Here is a 21,570-nt window from a genome sequence, read left to right as displayed (position 1 = left end):
CATTTAGGGAGCATTTGTAAATTGCTGCTACAGAAAGCAACCTGGGTAACACTCTGCCCTTCTAAAGGGCATGAAAACTAAAGATTGGTACTGTGAATCTTGATTTAGTTTCCTTTTTGTTAATATAAATTTGATCAAATTGGTATCGAAGGAAAGTGTCTTTCAGGAAGCGGTATCTAAGTCAAGGTATCGGTACCAGTATTAAAAGATTTTTTTTTTTACTATATTCAGTCCTAGTCGCTCGTTTTTAAGATCATCGCAGTCCCAAACGGTTCGAAAGCACAAACTTCAATCCATGCTGTAGCTCATCTTAAAATGTTTTACATTTTTTTGTATTTATATATTGAACCCTTTCACACCACCACACATATACTGCTGTTGTTGTGATATAAATCTTGGAACGAAAAAATAATAAACCAACCATATTCTGCAAATGTGAGGAATTAAATCTTTACCACTCAGTGGGTGTTGACAAACTTTGGTTCTCACCAGCGCGTATGGATGCTCACACAAAGAACGTGACCTCTGTTAAATGCGCCCGTCTTTGCTGAATGGAGGGAGAAAGAGCATGAAAAGACTGTGTGAGTTTATAAATGCAACATGAGGCTGGGATCAGGAGACAAAGACAGGCTGAAAGGCAGACAGGTGTTGTGTGAAATTACAGGCTCCCTTCTCTCTGTGTGGTTGTGGATTTCACTGCTCTTTCACTTCTCTCTGGCCTCACCTCTCTCAACATCCATCTGTAATGCTCTCATTTTTCCTGCCCACTCCTCCACCACTTTCTCTCTCAGCCCACCTTCTCGCTCTGCGTGCGCTGCGTCTGTGTGTGTGTGTGTGTGTGTGTGTGTGTGTGTGTGTGTGTGTGTGTGTGTGTGCTAAAGGGATGATCTTTTGATGGCCTCGGTGTGTACGAGTGCTTTCTCTCTCTACTTTCCGCAGTTGGCCGTTGTGTTTGCAGCCGTCATACTGCTCTCCCACTCACTCCATCAGAAAGCAAGCCTGTGTATGGGCCTAAATGAATATTGATTCTCCCTCCGGTGCTGAATACTGCTGGGAGGAAGGAAAAAAGGATGAGCGTGTTGTACGCAATGAAGAGAATGGGCCTGATGGGGGGAAGAGAGGAGAGGATGACGATTAGGATGATGGTGATCATGATGACGATAATGATAATGGTGATGATAATGACTGCGTTAGTGATCAGAAAGCGTGATGGGACTCATCAGTTAATGCATGTATGTGCATGTTGCTTGTATGATGGTGCCGTACTGTACATGGAATCGTAGTATTGATGCTGACATGTGAGCTTGGCGTGACAATTAAAAGCAACTACTACCAAAAACAAAAACGTGGGTACTCTGGTTAAAAATTAGGCTCAATCTTTATTCAGAAATAAAACTGAATTCAGGTTTTGAACAGATTTTCCAAAAGATAAAGTGTTGACAACTCCTATTTTGTTACAATAAAACAATTCACTCGAACACGAGTCATCAAATTACTGGATCACAACTGATAATACACTACAGAAATGGAAAGAAACAAAAATGAAACCACTGTGTCAAACTACAGGATGCAAAATTCTTGGATCGCAAAACAAAACTTAAGGTGAAAATACGCAGACGTAACGCAAGGAAAGCAAGAAGCATCAAATCTGTCGATGCCTCTACAGAGCAAAATACATATTTCCTTTATAATGAGCCGTTTAAATCTCAGCACATTCGATGCATTTTAAAAAATATTTCATCAGGAAGTATTCCTTTACTTACGTTGCATGGCATTATTCAAGTCGGTAATATAGTCTTTGTGGTTGTGTGGTTTGCATGTTAGCTCACTTAGCATCAAAGCTGCTTTCCTTCACTCTCCCTTTAAATAAGTGATGTTTAACCTGAGTTTAGCTTAGCGCGAGAGGAGGATCGTAGAAAACACGAGTGATGCCGAGCCTGTGAAATGAAAGGAGACACGGGAACGAGGAAGACTTCGAGAGATGGATTTCTGGGCAAACGTTTGGTCTGACGCAGGCTGTGACTGAACTCAACGGGGCAGCTGAAATGAATGGAGGTAACCTCTCAGTAAGTTCTCTCTCCTCTAACCTTCCAGGACGATATCATGAGGAGCGCCATCCAGATACACCACCATCTCGTCTCCCGCTTGCTGCTCTACCTGCTGCACCTCCCCGTCACCTACTGCAGCCTCGCCGTACACACCTCCCTCCACCTGTAGGGTGCAGTTGTCCAGTTCGGTCACAATGTAGTGAGTTCCCTCGTTGTTGACGATGACCTGGGTGAGCCCCTCCTTCATCATCTGGGATGCGGCGAGCTGCAACACTTCCTGCATCTCCTCCTGGCCGGTCTGCTGGATGACCCGCACCTCCTCGTGCTCCTGTTTCACCCCCATCTGCGCCTCACTTCTCACAGCAGCGATCTCGGGGGTCAACACTTCGTGGACGACGGCTGCCTCTCCTTGTATTTCCTCTTGGTGGCCCATCTCGCTGACTGCGCTGAGCAGAGCGTCCAGAGCAGTGGACGATTCCGAAACTATGTGACTTTGTCCCACGGCGGCTGCGACCGCCACCCCACCTCTGGACACCGCCCGCAGCTCCTTTCTGGCCTTCCCCGACTCCAGCACCACATACTGGGTGCTGCCTGCGGCCAGATGGGCCCCCGCGGATGCCACTTCCCTACCTGAGGCGATGACCTGTCCGTCCTCAGTGATGTGGAGCACCTCGGCCACCTGGCCGGCCATGGCCAGCGTCTGCAGGGTGGCGGCGGCCGACTCCTCCAGGGCCTGGTCGATGGCCACCTCCCCGTCACCGTAGCCCTGGATGATGATGACCTGCTGGACGGGCTCATCGTGGCCGGACGCCTCAAATGAGTCCTTCCTGTGTACAGGGGATTCTGGGGACTCTGCTTCCACAAATGTAGCACCCTGGCCTTTCAGACGGCACTCAAAGGACTTGGACACAATACCTGGAAAACACAGGGACACATTTCACGTTACTTTTTTGGTATTTAGCCAATATGTTTATCAAAAGCTGCACAGCTCGGGTTTAAAATTAAACCAAAACTATGAAGAAAGGTGGGAGTGAAAAGTTCCTCCCATCACAGCATGCAAGTAGACAGAGAAGACAAAGGAGCTCAAACAAGAGACTGAAGGGATTTCTTTGAGTTCAATCACAGAATAAAAAAGGAAAATAATTTAGAGGTGGGATGGACATCCAAAAGTACTAAATCATGAATGATAATTACTGCCCATACTACACACGGCAACGGTTGTTCATCTTTCTCTTAATGTTCTCTGGAAGCACAACTGTTGAACTTGCTATGTGCATCCATCACCGGGAGAAGAAAAGGGGAAAAAAAAAAACCTACTTGGAAAGCAAAGTTGACATAAAAAGTGTTGTAACACTTCGTATATTTGTGTCACTTATTGCATGAAAGGAGACAGAATATGGAGATACTGGGCTGGCGGAAGAGTGTGGTGAGATACGGCTGGTGCTAATTGAGCCACACTGTGCCCTCTCAGATCACAGGTTGCCATGGCGTTTCCAAGGTGATAGGAACAGTGTTAGAAATGCCATTGTTTAAACAGCGCCTGACTCAGACACTTGTAGGCTAATCTATGCAGAAAAAAAGGGGAATTTCAGACAGTGAAGAGGGGACTCTGTTCGCGCCTCGGCAGCTGAGCACAGATGAACTTATTGCACAATAAATGAAAAACAAAACAAAACACAAATCATTGTCACTTGAAGAGCATATTGACCCTAATTTGCTGTGTTTTAGTTACACCTGAAGGTTGCACTTGGAATTTACCACCCTCCAGGCCCATGAAACCCTTAAAATTCAAAAAACTCCTTTCAGGAAATAACAAAACATCTTTTTTTTTTGTTTCAGCTGAAAAGCTGACATTTTGGAGGTGCGAGGTTTGCGCCCAAGGGCAGCAACGAGATCACATAGATCTCACGGTACATACAGGAACAAACTCATCAATCATTAATACTCCTATCTTTCCCTGACATTTAATGTCCTGCACTCACAAGGTTGACAATGTGATCAGAAAGTCAGAGTTGTGCAGCAAACAGTCTGTGACCTGGCTCTGCCCCGTCCTCTTCCTGTGTAAACAGGCACAGAGATGAGGTAGCTTTAACTCTCACTCTCACCGGGCGAGCAGGGCAGCGGCCACGCGTTCTCTGGAGATGGCAGGACAGTTAATCCTGCAGAGATACACTCTCAAAATGAGCGGGTCAATTTACAAACTTGTTCATGAAGAAAACAGAAAAAACTCTTTATTTCCTATTTGTTTGTGTCCAATGTCAGAGTGAACTACTAAGACTGGAGCTGTGTCCAGATTGTCCACTACATCAGTCCCCCCCCTGATTCTGCAGAGGTTGTGATTGTTGTGATAAGAAGCAATCAATTTTAAAGCAGCTGTTCTTAAAAGTAAATGGAATTTGCAGTTTGATGTGATTTCTTGCAGTAAAATTGTGGGGATTGGCAAAATTTCCCAGTCGAATCATGACATTTATTTTTTGAACTACTGCCTGATAAAGAAAGAGCCATATGAAATCACTACCTATCATAACAAGCCTACTGCACAACACGGAAATATCTGGGAATATGTTGGTTGTCATCTTTTTAAAATTATTTGAACTTAAAGAACCATATAGGCTCAAGTGATGTAGTTTTCCTGTCTTGGGAAAGTGTTGTTAAAATTGCAAAAGAAGAAGAAGAAGAGACATTACATGTGTATGATGCAGTCCAAATCTAAGTAGTCTTTGTGTTGTCATAGTTTTGTATGGAAACAGAGCTATAAAATCACTTCTGTCTGACCACACGGTTGAGATAAAATGAACTCAAAAACAGGATTTTTGTAATCCATTGAGAGTGTGCAGTGTCTCGTCTCCTCCGCCTGAGCAGAAGGGTCTCACCATTTATTATTAAAACTCAGGCCGGTACCATATTCAAGAAAGTTTTGTTGCTCAGTCTAAGCTGACGGAAATACATTACGTTAAGTAACTTGTGAAATACTTGCATGTCAGCTGTAACAACAATGGAAGGGCTACCACCGCTTTAAAAAACGAAGGGTATTTTGATGAATGAGTAACATTAATTCTCAATAAATATATTGAAAATTATTAGACAACAGCATAGATACAGCTGGAGTCCTCATCATGCTTGCAAAGGTGGATACAGTGCAGAATATATTGCAAAATATGTTGTGGTATAAAGTGTTAACTGAAAACTGCAAAAGGATACGTTCATGATAACGTAGACCAAACCAAAAATAAATATGCTGGTGTCCCTGGTTTCACACACGTGCAGATGTTCTGCCGTTTCAGATAATATCTACACATATCTGGCGCATAATAATATAGCAGTAACATCCAAATAGTCTTGGAAAGTATCAAAAGCTGTCTGCTCTAATCACGAGTGAGTCTACTGTAGCAAACAGTGTATAGTGAGTAAACAGACATACAACACAGCCTTGGAAAGACAGAACAGCAGATTCAGATGTGAATTGTTCTAATGGCGGCAAAATATGTTAAATGCAGCTTTAGCTCAGAGCTCTATTTCAAAGCATTAAAGTTATTAATAAAGCAGTGAAGTTACAGTGTGTTCTGGCAACACATCCACTGACGCCTCCTGCTGGGATAAGGCTTTCAAGAAACACAGACTTTCATTTCCTTGGTCCACTAAAGAGAAGACATGCGGGCGATTGTCTCCACTATCCAACTCTGTCCACTGCTCATGTTCACACTTTAGCAAACAGCATGATGCATTCAAATCATCAAAACCTGGCATTATCCTAAAAGTGGGAAGATGAGAACAAGTCTGGAAGGTTAGTTATTTTAATGACATCTATGCACACATACACCTCTACCTGTCTACCCCTGCCAAGTTTATTTTAGTGAGTAACTAAAAACGAAAGAACCCTGAACAAAAGACTTGTTTGATTTATGCAGAAATAAAATGAAAGTCAATGTTTTCTGTAGTTGAGTCATAATGGTCTTTACAAATCATAGTGAATTTACAAATCTGCATGTCACAGAACAAAAAGTGACATTGGGGGAGTCTAGAGAGAGTGCAGCACTTAAAGTGTGGATGGACGAGGTGATTTTCTTTGAGTAAAGCCGTTCCGACTTCTGCACTCACAAGATTTTTCTTTTCATGTGTTTTCAGACCTGATTAGAGCAGCAAATTTAAAGGCAAGTTCAGACTAAAGATGCACCAAGACATGATTTGAAACTTGCAAGTACTCGCAATTTGACTGTCTAATACCTGTCTCCGATTTAGCTTTTGGGGATTTTTAGTAGTTGGATATAATTTGTAGCATCTTAAAACATGAATGAAAACAGTGATTGTGTGCGACTGGCAAGTTGCATTTTTAGTGGTGATGAAAAAGTGAAACCATAAAAAAAACAAAAACGAGAGGTTAGAGAATTTGGATTCCCTCTTGAGAGCTTTAATGGAATACCCAGAGATCGTATCTATATTTATGCCATGGCCTGATGACAGAAGGTCTCCCCTCTTTTGTCAATTTCTCCAGTTTTATTCCGGAGCAATTCTATTGTTTAGAGAAGTTGACGACACGACTATTCCTCAAACACATTAATGAGGCGATCCTCTCCTCCTTCCGTCCAAAACTCAGCTATTTTGATCAGCTGACTGTCTGTAACTGACTTTACTACAAGCTGATTGGCTGCTGAAAGAGGTGAAAAGCTAAGTCGCAGGCGACACCTTGAGCTGGCTTGAGTCGAGCGGAGACGGACGGGTTCAAACTGCTTCAGCGTTCTAAGAGTTTCATCTCGTTGTGAATCTTTGTTCTGAACTGGGTCTCAGGAACAGGGAAAACAGTTCAAGGCTTCAATAGGAGGCAGGTTTCTTGGTGCTCTGGCGTCTTGTTTGGAATGATGTCTGGGATGCACCGTACTGTGTGTAAATGACATATTAAAAACTTTGTGACAAATTGCACAGTGCAATTTTGATAGGAATTGCTCATCTCCCTGATTCTGAGAAACAGAGAAAGACTTGGGTCAGTCTGCTGTATCGGTCAGTGTGTCTTTTCTCAAAGCTCTTGGCCTAACTCTCGTCTCATGGGTCTATTTATCTACAACATATGTCCATCTCCTTATATATGCAGGAAAAGACCAACACTATGCATTGGTTTAAGGGCAAACTACCAACATTTTTTTACTATTTTTTGTGCCAACAAGTCAGTGTAGTAAATATCAATTCAGGCTATTTCTATCTCAAGTGACAAGCAGCGTAGTTAGTGTGTGGAGGGAGTCAGCGCTGTCGAATGCAGCCAGAAGAAGTTGGCATTTTGAGCAGCAGAGGTTACCTATTTACACAGAGCTACAGGGCCGATGCTAACTGCCTACGCCAAAACGCTGCGAGCCGAGAGGTCGGCTGGAGAGGACAATAACTCAGTGGCTGTGCAGTTTCTCCCGCATTACCATAAAACCTGTTTGGAAGTGTGTGTTTTTAAAAGAGCAAGGGCATGTTAGTGTGTGAACTCCTGACTGTGTGTGTGTGTGTGTTCGACTTACTAAACCCCGGTTTTGCCAGTTTGTGCCAAAAACGTGTTAATGCATGTATGTATTTATGTGAATTTCTGCATTCACACGTTGCATGTATATGTGGGCATGTGGGTGGAGGGTTAAGGTCAGGTTTTACCGACATGCATCTTTGTACAACATGTGCTCTTATGCGTATTTTGTCTCTGCATGTGCTTTCTGTCTGTGAGTGTTTCAGAGTGTGTGGTGCAGTGCTGTGGGGGTGGTAAGGCTATGCGTCGCTAGTGTGTGTCACATTAGCCACGGGGCGCTGTCGGCGGGGCCCGGTGGCGGCCCGCTGAGGTTTATGGAGTGTCACTCAGTCGCCACAGCCGTGAATCAAGTTAATGTTGCAGATCCCATCTCTTCAGTTGTCCTGCGCTCCCGGTGGAAGAACAACATTTGAACAGCGTGATTTGGGCCCGGCGAGAGGCTGATGCCTGTTTAATATGTGTTTTGAGTGTTCTGACTGACTGACTCCTTTAACAGGAAGTAGGAGAGACGATGGGAGAGGGAAAGAGCGAGGCTGCTTTATTGGCTGTGATCTGAAACAAGATGGAGGCTCCATGAGAGGAATAAAACAACAGGAGGAAGAAAAGGATGCAGAGACAGGCAGGGATGTTTAATTTCCTCATGACTGAAAGAAACCTCTTAAGGAAGGTTTTACTGTAAAACTGAATCAGTAACTGATAATCAACATGTGGGGGAATTTCATATTTTTTTTTTTTACCATGAATACAAATTGTATGAATAACCAATCAGCACCTACAGGGTTATGTTTGTCATTTTATTTCTCTATCAGGATGACAGAATTATAAAAGGTTCAAATAGGGAAAAAGAGAAAGTAGAGGTATGTGTTTAATCAGGACAAAAACAAATGACAACGAATAAAGAGCAAAGTCTTGCACTTTCTGTGATAAATCAAATGTCACACCTAGTTGGAAGTTAGGTTATCTTTCAAATAAACACAGGCGAGTACAGAGATTTGCTGAAAATGTTGAATGCAAAAAAATATTCATATTTCTAAAACCGTGAGCACACACACCTGCATGCAATGTTTCCTTTATAAATCACAGTCCACATTGAAATGTGTGATCAGCCTCATATCCCGCCCTCTAGTTAACCATTAATAGTCAGCGCAAAGTGCTTGTGGAGGACGCGGAGGATTAAAAGGAAATTTTGTTTGGTGGCCCCATCAGTGGGGTCACCAAACAAAATTAAATGCAGCAAATATATGCTCAATATGAGATGTTATTAAAAACTGACGCTCTGTTCTGCATTTTTCTTTTTATCCTATTTGATATTCTCTTAGATTTCTACAACCTATGATGATGATTTCATCAATCAGCCCTATTAACGCTGTGAAAAGGACTCAGTATATTCTGGCTTAATATTGGAGAAAGAAAACCCAAACTGTCCTGAAATTGACCACATCCCGGCATCACCCTGCATCCCTGACCACGAGACTCAGTCCAGACAGCTGCTCTGAGATCAGGAGTGGGTAATGTGTTGGTGACAAAGCGTTCATGAATTATTGATCAGAATTAGATTTGAGATTTCGATTTGCTTCAATCATTTACAACTGAAAGTAACTCATAGAATAGTTATGGCTAACTAGCACAAATTACACTGCTGGTTTGAATGTTAATGATACAGTGGATCTAGGCTGATATAGCATGTGATATTAAGAGAAATTAAACAGTTAATCATATATAATTTCTACATTCTGGCTTTAATTAAACACCTCATCATCTGTGTCTCCAAAATGCAAGTACGCATGGGTCAGACTTTCTATACAGGTGCTCACATTCACCCGTCAAGTTCGTTTTTATAAATCCAGACTTGCGTCGGAAGTACGTACGCACCCCGTTATAAATGAGGCCTCAGTCAAACTGACAAAAAGTCAAACTGAGAGAAAAGCTCGAGTCCCCAAAAACTACTAGAAGCAGTCGTAGAGTTAAAGTTGGTATAATCCTCTTATTCTGTTTAAAGCTGTTTATTGTTCACAGTCCTGTAAACTGTTGGAGTTTGAACAGAAAAAAAAAAAACTGAGGAGAACACAATCGTCTGCCCTGTATGGAGAGATAATAGTGCTGAGAGTGAATCTATTCTCCAAATGGGATAATTTCTAATGAATGAAATACTACTGCAATTAAACTAAACCTAATTTTGCAGCGGGGTCCTCTGGAACCCCTTTAAGGACCCTTCAGTGATCCCTGCAACGCAGTTCGAAAACCATTTGTGTGCTGTGACTCCGTGCCTTCCACTAGTTGGTGTGTTAGCGCCAGGTCAGCGAGCGAGCCTCCGTGCTCAGTGTATGGTACAGATGCAATTATTGATCAGCGGATCAATGGGCTGGCCGGTGGCGGGGGCCCGGGGCCCCTAAGTGGCATTACTTCAGCTCGGAGAGGCCGCCAGGGGAGCGGTCAGACAGCACTTACCAGCAGTTAGAGAAATTAACCTTAACACAGAGACACCGGCACACACACAATCAATTACACTCGCTGTAACACAGGTCAGCTCACTGCAAATGTAAGCTTACATGCACATGTAATCAGGCGAGCGCACACCCGCCTACATGTGGGTCTTGTTATACTTGTGAGAACAATGCACTGGTTGTAATCCCTAAACATAAACCTAACACTAACATTAACCTAAATATATCCCACAGTGAATCTTAACGGGTTCTCAGAAGGATAGAAGTACTCAAATAAACACAGAAAGACAAAGAAATCAGCCTGAATAGACTCTACAGCAGGCAAAGTCAATTGTACTTTATCAAACTATAACACAAGAGAGGGGGAAAAACATGCTCACCAAATCAATTACAAGGTCAATGGCAGGACCATGAAAAAGCCAGCGCTTATGATCAATCTGCACAAAACCCTTTACAATCCTTTTACCAGCCGATTACCTTCAATTATAGATATGAAGCCAGCGTCTTAAACACAGCATGATGGAGACCCCTAAACCTAAACACATACGGCTGTTATTTGTGGGGGGAGTTTTACAGACGGTGTGGTGTGTGTGTGTGTGTGTGTGTGTGTGTGTGTGTGTGTGTGTGTGCGTGTGTGCGCGTGTGTGTGCGCGTGTGTGTGCGCGTGTGTGTGCGCGTGTGTGTGTGTGTGCGTGTGTGTGTGTGTTAGAGGCTTTTGAAGGTGACACTGTTAAGTAGATAAAGTGTCAGTTCTGGGTGTATCCAGGTCACCAGGGAAGGCCTGCCTATGAGGGCGTTCAGTGTGTGTGTGTGAGTGATGTGTGTGTGTGTGTGTGTGTGTGTGTGTGTGTGTGTGTGTGTGTGTGTGTGTGTGCTTTTTAATGTATTATGTGTATCTTATTTTTTCTTTAAAACATTGAATTAAAACATTATTTTGAATGCGTTTTCTTTGTTTCTATTTTTAATTGTTTCAGTCATTGTATGCATTTTACTTGTAAAGTAAATACATTTCTAATTGAATTAAAGCCTATTTTCTATATAACATACACATGTTTCTGTTTTTGGATTGAAGTATTATATTATAACTAGATTTCTCTGCTTACTAATGCGGGATATGTGTAGTAATATTTAACATGCCTTCATAGCCAAGTTTGGATCATACATCTATTATTAGGGCCGGTATCATTTAAAACGTTTCTATATCGGCACCGATTCCTTGCCTTTGATATTGGTTCCTGAACAGTATTTTTTTGAACACCAATTTTATAAAATCCATTGTAAGAAAAATAAAATTATGCATTGCAATTGTGCAATTTAGAGTGATAAATTTAAACCCAGCTCATTTTTTGTAATTACAATTTAGAAATGTCCCCTAAAACATCAAGTTCCCGATACACACTACAATTTACTGATGTTCTCTGAACTCCTCACATTGAAGCTATCTTTAGATACGACAATTAGGTAAAGGCTATATATGGTACACAACACTGTGGGTAACTCACGCAGATGAGATTTATTCCTACTAAACTAGAGCAAAAGTTATGTGTTTTAAAACATGTTAGTGTGGATGTGGCCTAAAGATATATTCAATAACAGACAGCATCGGAGCAATTCCATTGGTGCTATAAAAGTTCAGTATCCAGCCTTATTTATCATTTCTGTACATACATTGGCCATGAGCTATACAGCATTTGAAGTGCATGTGTGTGGATGAGTATACTGTACACTTATTAGGTTCATAGAATTATAAATTCTGATTTTTTTTTTTTTTTTACATTTACTGCAAAAGGACAATCATCAATATATGTGCGAGTTTAAGATCTTCTCTGGTCGAGTTGTGTACATGATAACCTCACCTTCCTTTCTCTCCTCTCCTGTGAGGCCTCAAGCAAAGATGCATGTGTTTTCTATGTGTGTATGTGTGTGTGTGTGCGCGCGCACAAACGAGCAGGTCAGCTGAGGTCCAGCTGGTGATGGCTCTACTTTGTCTGGGAGGGACAGCCGCTACTGTCACCTTTACAAACGCCATGAATCAACGCCACGGAGGACAGTACGGCCGACCAAAAAACAACCAATTATACAGCAGCCAGATTGACACCGGGTGGACAAGGCAGAGAGAGAGAGAGATGGAGACACACTGAACACACCCCAAGGACGAATAAACAGAAGAGAATGAGGGCACCGACTGACAGAGGGCCTTCTGGGCTGGAACACAGATACAGTGACTCCGAAGGCCAGTAATAATCCATCAGTGACTTCAGTTGGAAGATAAAGAAAATACTGAATATATTTTACATAATCTGCTAAACTGTGAAATGAGTGAATATCTGTGCTAGTATTTTTGATAGTCAATTGATGTAACACAATGTTATAAGTGATAAGTCTCTTAAAAAAAAGCCAGTCATAGCTGAAATTTTAGGTACTCAGAAGTTATGTTGTATGTGTTTGGTTGTGAAGAGTTTGCTATAATGTGTCCTAGATTTTTTTTCTATTGTTTATAGTCTTTTCACTTTCTTCATCCTAAATGTTTCCCAGATTGAGAGAAGAGTTTACGTCAGACAGAAAAGCTGCAAGTCTAAAACACCCCGTCATGTGTTTTCTCTCATGTTTCCTCTTTGTCTCTTCACTGTGTCCTGTGTGTAACAGGAATCCAAGAGGATGAATCATGGTGTTTGTAAAACCCAGATTGTGGCATCATTTAAAGCCCAAACCTCAAAATCTAGACTTTTAGACATTCCTTACCAGGTTGCAAAGAAAACAAGGTTTAACAAGGGCTTAAAGGGAAAATCCACCTGAAAATACAAAACTATATTCGTCAATTTGTTGTTTTCTGGTGTATTAAAGCTTCTTCTCACTCACAGCTAAGCAAACAGCTACTTTAGTCATATCTTCATAATACATATTAAATGTCAGCTGCACATAACCAAAGGACTGCCATCTATGACTAGAGACTGACCGATACTGGATGTTTGGTCCGATGTAGATAATGATGATAGGAAGTAAAAAAAAAAAAAAAAAAAAAAAAAAATCTGATATCTATATATTGGCTGAAATATATATTTCAGCCATATATATATATATATAGATATGTAGTGGAAGCAGAAACTGCCCAAAAGGACATCATGCACTAAAACTGTGAACTTCACTGGAAATGTAAGATTTATAACCAATTATATATATATATATATATATATATATTTAAAAAAACAACAACACACAAATAGAAAATGTTCTACATCATCCAAAGCATATTTTTCTACATTTTGTTCTGTGAAAACAAGTTTTCATATTGGCACATATATATCGAACAACACATTCGCTGATACTGATACATCTGTGGTAAAACTAATTGGCCAACCGATAAATGAGATGGCTTATGTCTGACCTACATAATAGAACTGTATAAGGTGAAAACCCACTACAGAAGAGCTTAATATTTGCAGTAGGTTTTACCTGGCAATAACTGTAATTGACAAGAATGCAAAGTAACTGAAGGACAAGTTGTGTGTAATCCACTCACAAAAAGGAAATCACTGTCATCAGTAGAAGTACACAGACAAGGATCCACCAATAAACTAAGGTGTGCCTTTTATAACAAAATGACTAAATGCACGGACGATCCAAACTCCTAATAGTGTATACAACGGGGTGAAGATCCAAACAAGGATTTTCTCTAACATACAAGTATATAAATGCAACAATATTAAGTTTGATGTTAAATATAAACACAGAAAAATATTAAAAGAGGAAAGTATAAAATAAATTGATGGTCATTCTGAATGAATACCACAACTCTCATAACATCCAAAGCTCTCAACAATGAAATATAGTAGTCCGACGGTCGAGGTGGAAAGGGCTCAAGAGGCGAGAAGTACAAACACACACACGCACACGCACACACACACACACACACACACACACACACACACACACACACACACACACACGTAGAAAAACACACACACAGTATAAATGGTCAGAGGGAACACGGGTCAGCGTCCTGCTCTCAGCTCTTTTTCTGCTGACAAGAGGATGACCCAGTGTGAGTCTAATCTGGTCCACACTAACTCTATCTACCTCATGTCCCCCAGGTCTGCGCCCCCAGAGAGAGAGAGAGACAGACAGAGAGAATGAGACAGAGAAGAGAGAGGTGAAAGGTGAAGAGGGAAAAAAACAAAACAACAAAAAACATTAACGTCGGGGTAACCATCTAGACTGTACCTTTGTCTTTCATCTTTTAAATAACTGTCCCGTATGTTAATTAACTTAACTTACAGTCTGGTAAATAATAGTTTATCAAATTAGCATAAACACACTATTTTTTTTTTTTTTTTTTATTAGAAACACAGCTTCAAAAGCAAACACTAATTTTATATTTAATTTCAGAGCAAAAACAAGTTAAAAGAAGCTTCAGCTACAACTTTTACTTTCCAGATTTGTCACAGGACAGGAAAAGATTTAGTTAAACACTTAATGGAATCGATGAGCGTGACAAAAGTCTCTGTAACAGATAGTCTCAGGGAGAAATAAATGAGCAAACAGTGCTGTCAGTTAATAGACGACCTGGGCGGGCAACCATCACTTGATGTTAGACTTTTGTCAGAGTCAACAAAATCTAGCTGCACTAACCACCTCCTGGGAGGACCAGATGGAGGGAACTTTCAAATTAAGAAGTCTGAGTACGAAGGCTTCGCTTGCCAGTACATTTGGTACAGGATGCACCGGCTCGGCAGGAAAGTCCCTCTCCAAGATCAATGGAGCGCTTTGCAACACAAGGGCAAGCGAGAGCAGCGTCATCCACCACAACACAAGCGGGCTGCTTAGAATTCATCTGGTTGGCTGTGGATGAAAAAGAGCAAACGTGTGGGAGGCTGCTGCAGTCGCACAAAGTGAGGCCTGATCAACCTGAGCGGAGCTGCCAGCGAGAGGGCGTCTGATGCTGAAAGGCCTGAAACACCTGATGGCTGCAGGTTACATCACTGATTATGTGCCCTAGAAAAGCATCAGAAGGTGCATCATTTCAACTTTAAAAATGACTAACCAGATATGACTAATGTATTACTTTTTGTCGGAGTGCCGGTTATTTCCCTGATGCTGTAAATCACAGCTATTTGCACTCTCCAGATGAAGGTCAGAAATGATCACAGTGTGATGGCCAGACGAGAGCAGGAAAAGAAAAAAAAGACGCTGAATAGAGCAAGAAGGCGCGTAAAAAGCCTCTTCCAAGAATCCAAGAGGGGAGGTTGACATATGAAACAATAACAAAGATCATAACACTCTGTCTTTCCCATATTGCCCCCCTCCTTCCCTTCTCTCACTCGCCCCATTAGACGTTCTCTGTTTCTCTGTCCTGCTTCCTTCTTCTTCCTCTCTCTCGTCTTTCTCTCAAAAGCTCTGGAGGTGGACCTTTGATTGCTTCTTTAATTAGCAATGTCAGACGACTCCGTGGATTTACTGGGGATGTCGAACTTCTGCAGATAATTGCATGCCTTTTCCTTTCTCTCTGTTGCTACATCCCTCCCTCCCTCCCTTCCTTCCTCCCTCCATCCTCCCCCCCATCTATCCCTCTCACTCACTCTCCCATGATTTAATGATTAATTATGGATGTGAGTTTGAGAATAAAAGCTTTTTCACTAATCAAAATGAAATCCCCCCCATTCTGGTAATTACAGTGTGAAGATGATGTTGCTGATGTCTTTTTGTTGCCAAGGCCTGGCCCGTGCAGTGATCTGAGGTCCGTCAAGGCGGATGAAATGAATAATCGCGACATAATGGCTCGCTTCAGAATTTCTAAAAACTGGGTGGGGAAATGAAGTCACAGTGGGCTCGCGTGGATTGGGTGAAAAAGGGAATAAACAAAGACTATAGACAAAGAGACAGAAGCAGATTGCTTTGGAAAGTCTCAGTACAGAGGCCTTGAAAAAGAAACAAAGAGAGGCCTAAATCTCCCAGCCTGACGACAGCCATCAGTCATGAAGGGAATGTTTTATTTATCTCAAACTAACGACGAAGTAAAAGACGATTATTTTCTGTACTGAAGAGCAGTCATTTCTTAAGTAATGAATCAATTGGTTGCTCAACAAAAATGCCAGAAAACAGTGACAATCATCTTCACATTTCCCTAAAGATCAAGAGGGAAGCCTAAGTCGTTTGTTTTGTCTGACCAAAAGTACCAACAAAATATATATATTTTATCTTCACCCAAGACAGAAAAAAAACAGCAAATCTTCACAATTCGGAAGCTGTTTGACATTTTTTTCCTGAAAAATGATGTCTTGTTATTATCTGCTTATTATTAATTGAATTGTATGAATTCTCTATTGATTGCCTAATCAAAGAATTGACAACTTGTCCTCTTCTACTAGAAAAATAAAGGCTCTTTATAAAGGTTGCTTTCTTCTGATATTTAATGAATATCAATCCACACAGAGCCATTACAGAAAAAAAACACAAGTTTCCCATGTTTGCCTCATGGAACACGTAATCACATGTATGACACACGTTTAACACATGTTGCAACATATGATAACATGAGGGAAATGTGTGGAAAAGCTTTCAAATGGGAATATGCATGGGCTTTACACATTACACCATGGGCAAAATACATGTTTCACATGTACACAGTCACATGTGTATATGGTCACATGTGATCATAACTTTTTTATGCACATGTGAAATTCATGTGTTTTATTATGTTATGGAGTGGTGTTTGATTAAACACACATATTCACCTGTCTCAGCAGAATGCAGTATTTGTTTACAGTCATGAAAGAGCTGAAATGTTTAGCTGATTATGCAATTAGATGTTAGAAACTTAATTTGACTTTACTATTAAAGATGCTGTAAAGTAGAAATGAAAATGAGTTTTAAGTTCATCACACCACAGACGTATGGGTTGTTCACTACCCATCCACATTTTAATGAAAAATAAACACCGACAAGTTTGTTAAATTAGGCTTTGAAATAGTGAGAAAATCATCAGTCATCTCTGCTCTGAGACTGAGGGGGCGTGTCCTGAAGGAGCTGAAGCTCCGCCCACTCGCTGGAAGGTGTTCAGTGTCCTGTATGACAGTCCTGTGGCTGCAGTTCTTTTCCCCACTCAGCGGTCCGCCTGACATCCAACCTCTCGGTGACTTTATGCATGATGTCCCACTGGTCCTCTGTCTCTCTGGTGGACGGAGCAGCCTGCTTTATGAAAACACAATAGAATCAGAATTTATTTGTCCAATGAGTGAAACATACAGATGCAATCAAATCCAGCTTGTCCCCCTGAGCTGTAATACAGGAGTAAAACTGGACACCAGAGACAGCAGACAGTGAGTCTCCAACTACTTCTAACGTACCTGCATTACAATAGTGGAGATAATAAGAGCGGAGGAGTTGATTTAGTTCTGTAACGGCTGCAACATGAACAACGCTGCATCACATCACATCTATTCATTACGTCACATCAATTCAAACTTTGAACCTGCTCAGGTCGAGCCAACAGTCTTTCTCTTCCACTGATGTCCCTCCACCTCCTCCTCCTCCTCCTCCTGCTCTCTGTAACCTCCTCCACATGTATTTGGGCTCGTTTATCCGGACCGGTACCGGTACATGTAACCGAGAGGGTCGCACACCGGAGTACAAAAACAACAACCCTCAATAATGTGAGGACAAGATCTCCTCTGGTCCATGTTCACCATCACCCCGACATGTAAAATACAGAGTTACATATATTATAGTTCCTTATCGGAGCTTTATTGAGACGCAGAAAACAATCCGCGGTTATCGGAGCATTTTCCTCTGAACTCTGCTACGAGCTCAATAGAAGCTACTTAGCACGTTAGCTCCCATTTCACCAAAATAAAGTTACTCTACACTGAATAAAATCACGTTAGCAGTTTGCACCTCGGACTAAATGTAGCAGAGTTACTGTGGAAACGTTATCTAGTATAATTATAACAAGCACACAGAACTTACGCTGAGTGGTGGACTGCCGGCAGTGATGGACGAGACTGCCGATGGTAGCGGCGGAGACTGCCGGCGGCGCGGTCCGGTCCGGCAGCGGTGGACACACCGTCCGTGAACTCGGTCCGTCTCCGGTCCAAGTTGAAACTATCTGTCGTGAAATGGTGCCTGCAGACGTGGCTGTTGGTGTTAATCCTACGGTCTCCTTTAGCGAGGCTCTTCACGAAATCAATCCACCTCTTTTTTCCTTTCTTCATCAGTAGGGAATTTAAACAGCGATGCAGCGCTGCTTTGGAGGTTCTTACTTCCAGGAAAGATTCCCTTGCGGGTGGAGGGAGACGTCCTGTAGCAGCTAGCTGATGTACAATAACAATCTGAGTAGCAGCTGAAGTCGAGTGGGATGACCTCTATGCAAATGAGCTCCAGGCTTTTATAGCATTTCACCGTGTGAGAGGAGGAGCCATGCTGAAGGTTATATAAACCAGCTGTGATCTGACGTAGATAGGTTGTTGTGACGTAGATAGGTTAGGTTTTAGCCCCGCCTAAAAAAAACCTGAGCTGAAGACGGGTTAGAAACTGTTTCACGGTCTAACTCCACATTTCAGTGCGACAAAGTTTAAAAGCTTTGCACATGCTTTCAGCAACTCATTTCACACGTATATAATGTACTGAGAAACAAATCTTGGAATTTGCTTTACAGCATCTTTAAAGAAGTAATCCATATCAAGAAAACATTGCTAAACATTTCACAGCCTCTAATATGCAAAGATTGGCTATTTTTTCTTATCTTTAGTGGTGGTAAATTCAGTTTTTAGAGTACCTATAACTGCAAATACTGCAAGACTACAAATACTTTCCAGGAGAGACTCAAAGTGTTTGAAAGTCAATTGCAGCTGTTCAAAACAGCTACTAACACTGATGTGGTCACACAACATGCTGTCTGTGTAAAGTAGTTTGTTTGGAGCATACTTCCATCTTTTACCTCTGGCTCGGACCAATGGTGATTGTACACTTTTCTGACTGCTCTTATAGATCAAAATATTGAGAAATCAATAAATGATTCATTCATAATAAAAAATAATCGTAAACTTCAGCCTAAATATATGCCAACAGAGTAGAGGAAACGGGTAAGAAGAGAACTCTTCTACTCCTCCATCAAGCTAAATGTGGGTGTAGAACTACACATTGATGGCAATACAACACATTAGAGGTGTATTCCCTTAAATATAAGGTGCAATGTAATGTTGCACTTCCATAAAGCAGAGAGAGCAAAGGTCAAGCTGGGTTAAGTTCCAAAAACACTGGATCCTGCATTGGGCTGAACACTATGACAGAGACATCCAGGTAAAGTGGTCTCAAACCAAGGTGAGTTCGGATGACAGATTCATATTAGGAGCAAATTCTTCCAGTAGAGTACTGCTCTGCTGAAAATAGAACTGATTTGAGTTTTATATAAATAGTCATTTGTGATCACCAGTTGAAATAAGAGTTTAGCCACCTCTATTAACCACAACATCACTGACGCCACGTAAATCACAGCCTGGCTATCCATACAGTATATCCACACAAAATATAGTATGACAAGTCCCTATTGTTCCTGGCTGAGGGACTCGCACTCGTACACAGCGCACACTCACAGACACACAGGTCTGTTTAGCTTAGTCTCCGATCCTCCCCGCCGTATTTACTGGGTATTTACCTAACAGAGGCAAGCTGGAGATATTTATCGTCCTGATGGCTCTATATATAGGGCTGAGGAGCTCGGTGAGAGGAGAGGCAGGCGCAGTGGGAGGTTGCTTCTCTAATCTCCATCTCCAGGCTGACAGGCCTGAGAAGGCCCTAATGAATGGCTCTTTTCATCTACACGCCTGTGTGTATGTGACAGTATAAATATTTAGCAATATTGGAGTCATCTCGTGATTTTACACAGATGGAGTGATTGATGGCTCAGCCCCCTGACGCATGCCAAAGACCATCCTGGAGATGTTATATAAACCACCACAGCCTCTCTCTCCCTCCATCATCATCTCCATCTCGCTCTCCCTCTATCTTTCACACTGCCTCCTCTGCTCTCCGCCTCCTTACCAGCTTGTCTTCTCGCTGTCGATCCGCCCTCTGTGGCTCTGCCAATTTGCCTCACAGTTGAATTTCTATCATAGACTGTGCCGTCTCTATGGATGTAAGACAGGCTAAATCAGAAGAAAACAGCCTGACAGGGAGGAAACTCTGAGGAGACTGGCATCGACATGTTACAGTACAAACCACTTCAGTATTTTAAACAACTTATTAAGAGATATTTCTTATCAAACATAGTACTGACTCTTTCTTTAGTGTATGTCTTATTAAGTGATTTGAAAACTTTGTGATACAACTTTAAATTTTTGCCATAAAGTTTATGCAATGACAGATTATAGGTACATTAAAATGGTGTATATGAGGACTGCTGCCCCACTCCTAGTACTCAGTATACTGTACACATAAACATCTGAGTGAGAGCTGTTCTACATTTCCATACATGCACATACACACAGAAACACAAGCACATATTGCTGTCATATATGTCAGAGAGAGACCAGACCAAAGCCACACACACACACACACACACACACACACACACACACACACACACACACACACACACACACACACACACACACACACACATTCTGCTAGCAATATACCACTGGGACTCTATATGCTGAAATGGTGTGTGTGTGTGTGTGTGTGTGTGTGTGTGTGTGTGTGTGTGTGTGTGTGTGTGTGTGTGTGTGTGAGAGAGGGAAGGTATGCAGGTATATCTTGGTTGACCCATACTTATGAGGACTGACTTATGATCCTTCTTGACTCATTTTGTTGGGACATTTAGGGTTTTATGAACCATTTGGCTGGTTGTCATGGTGATTTTAGGGTCGACAGTTACAATTAAAGGGTAGCGTAGCGCTTGGGTTAAAGTTACAACAATGTTTAAGGTTTTGTGTGTAATGTTTTAGATAAGGTTAAAGACTAAATCTTCAGAGAATAAATGCATATGAATGTTTTAAATTTAAGTGCGTGTGTGTGTGTGTGTTTGTGTCTATACTACGCAGACCTTCTGCATCGCCTCTGCATAGCCAATTAAACTAAAATACAAGAACAAAATCCCTGAACAAATATATGAGGACATTAAGGGGGGATGTTGAAGATGTATTAACCTTGTAATTGCCTGTGTAAAATATGCTCCCCTGGTAATGAAATTTCCTGCTTTAATTTGAAAAAATTGGGGAAATATCTCCCCCTTTTTTTAACAGTGTGTTTTCTCATTTAATTGCATTTAAAACTTCAATCTCCAACACCCCCAATGCCTTTATGTGGGGAAGGACCAGCGCCGGATCGCCACATCTATTAATCTAACTGTCCTTTATCGGAATTAGCATTCAAATGTGATCGGTTCCACTGCGCCTTCGCCACCACTTGTAATTCCAACAAAATCCACTCCTATGCAATAACTACAGTGCCCTTCAAGACCACTACCACTTCCCCCTTGCTTTGAGAAGTATTGATTTTTATTTGTTCTGTAATGAGAACAATTAGTCTTTTTTCTGCCCTCCTTCATCTATAACCTCCAAGTTCCTGTGGCTCTGCCACCCGGCCAGCC

General features: G+C 41.7%; 1 protein-coding gene across 3 annotated transcripts in view; it reads right to left on the bottom strand.

The window, feature by feature from the left end:
- Positions 1-1,359: 1,359 nt before the first annotated feature.
- The window catches only part of znf407 (zinc finger protein 407), a 153,149-nt gene continuing 132,938 nt past the window's right edge, over positions 1,360-21,570 (bottom strand). For all 3 annotated transcript variants that reach the window (XM_069143325.1, XM_069143324.1, XM_069143323.1), the window contains one exon: positions 1,360-2,963. In XM_069143325.1, the coding sequence (XP_068999426.1) occupies positions 2,083-2,963 (881 nt within the window). In that variant the 3' untranslated portion in view covers positions 1,360-2,082. The remainder of the gene's footprint in view (positions 2,964-21,570) is intronic.

Source organism: Embiotoca jacksoni, unplaced genomic scaffold, assembly GCF_022577435.1.
Source record: "Embiotoca jacksoni isolate LCO1_2020_lvr unplaced genomic scaffold, fEmbJac1.0.p SCAF_11, whole genome shotgun sequence".
Classification (NCBI taxonomy): Eukaryota; Metazoa; Chordata; class Actinopteri; family Embiotocidae; genus Embiotoca; species Embiotoca jacksoni.
The sequence above is the reverse complement of the archived record's forward strand: the minus strand, read 5'-3'. Positions and strand labels throughout refer to the sequence as shown.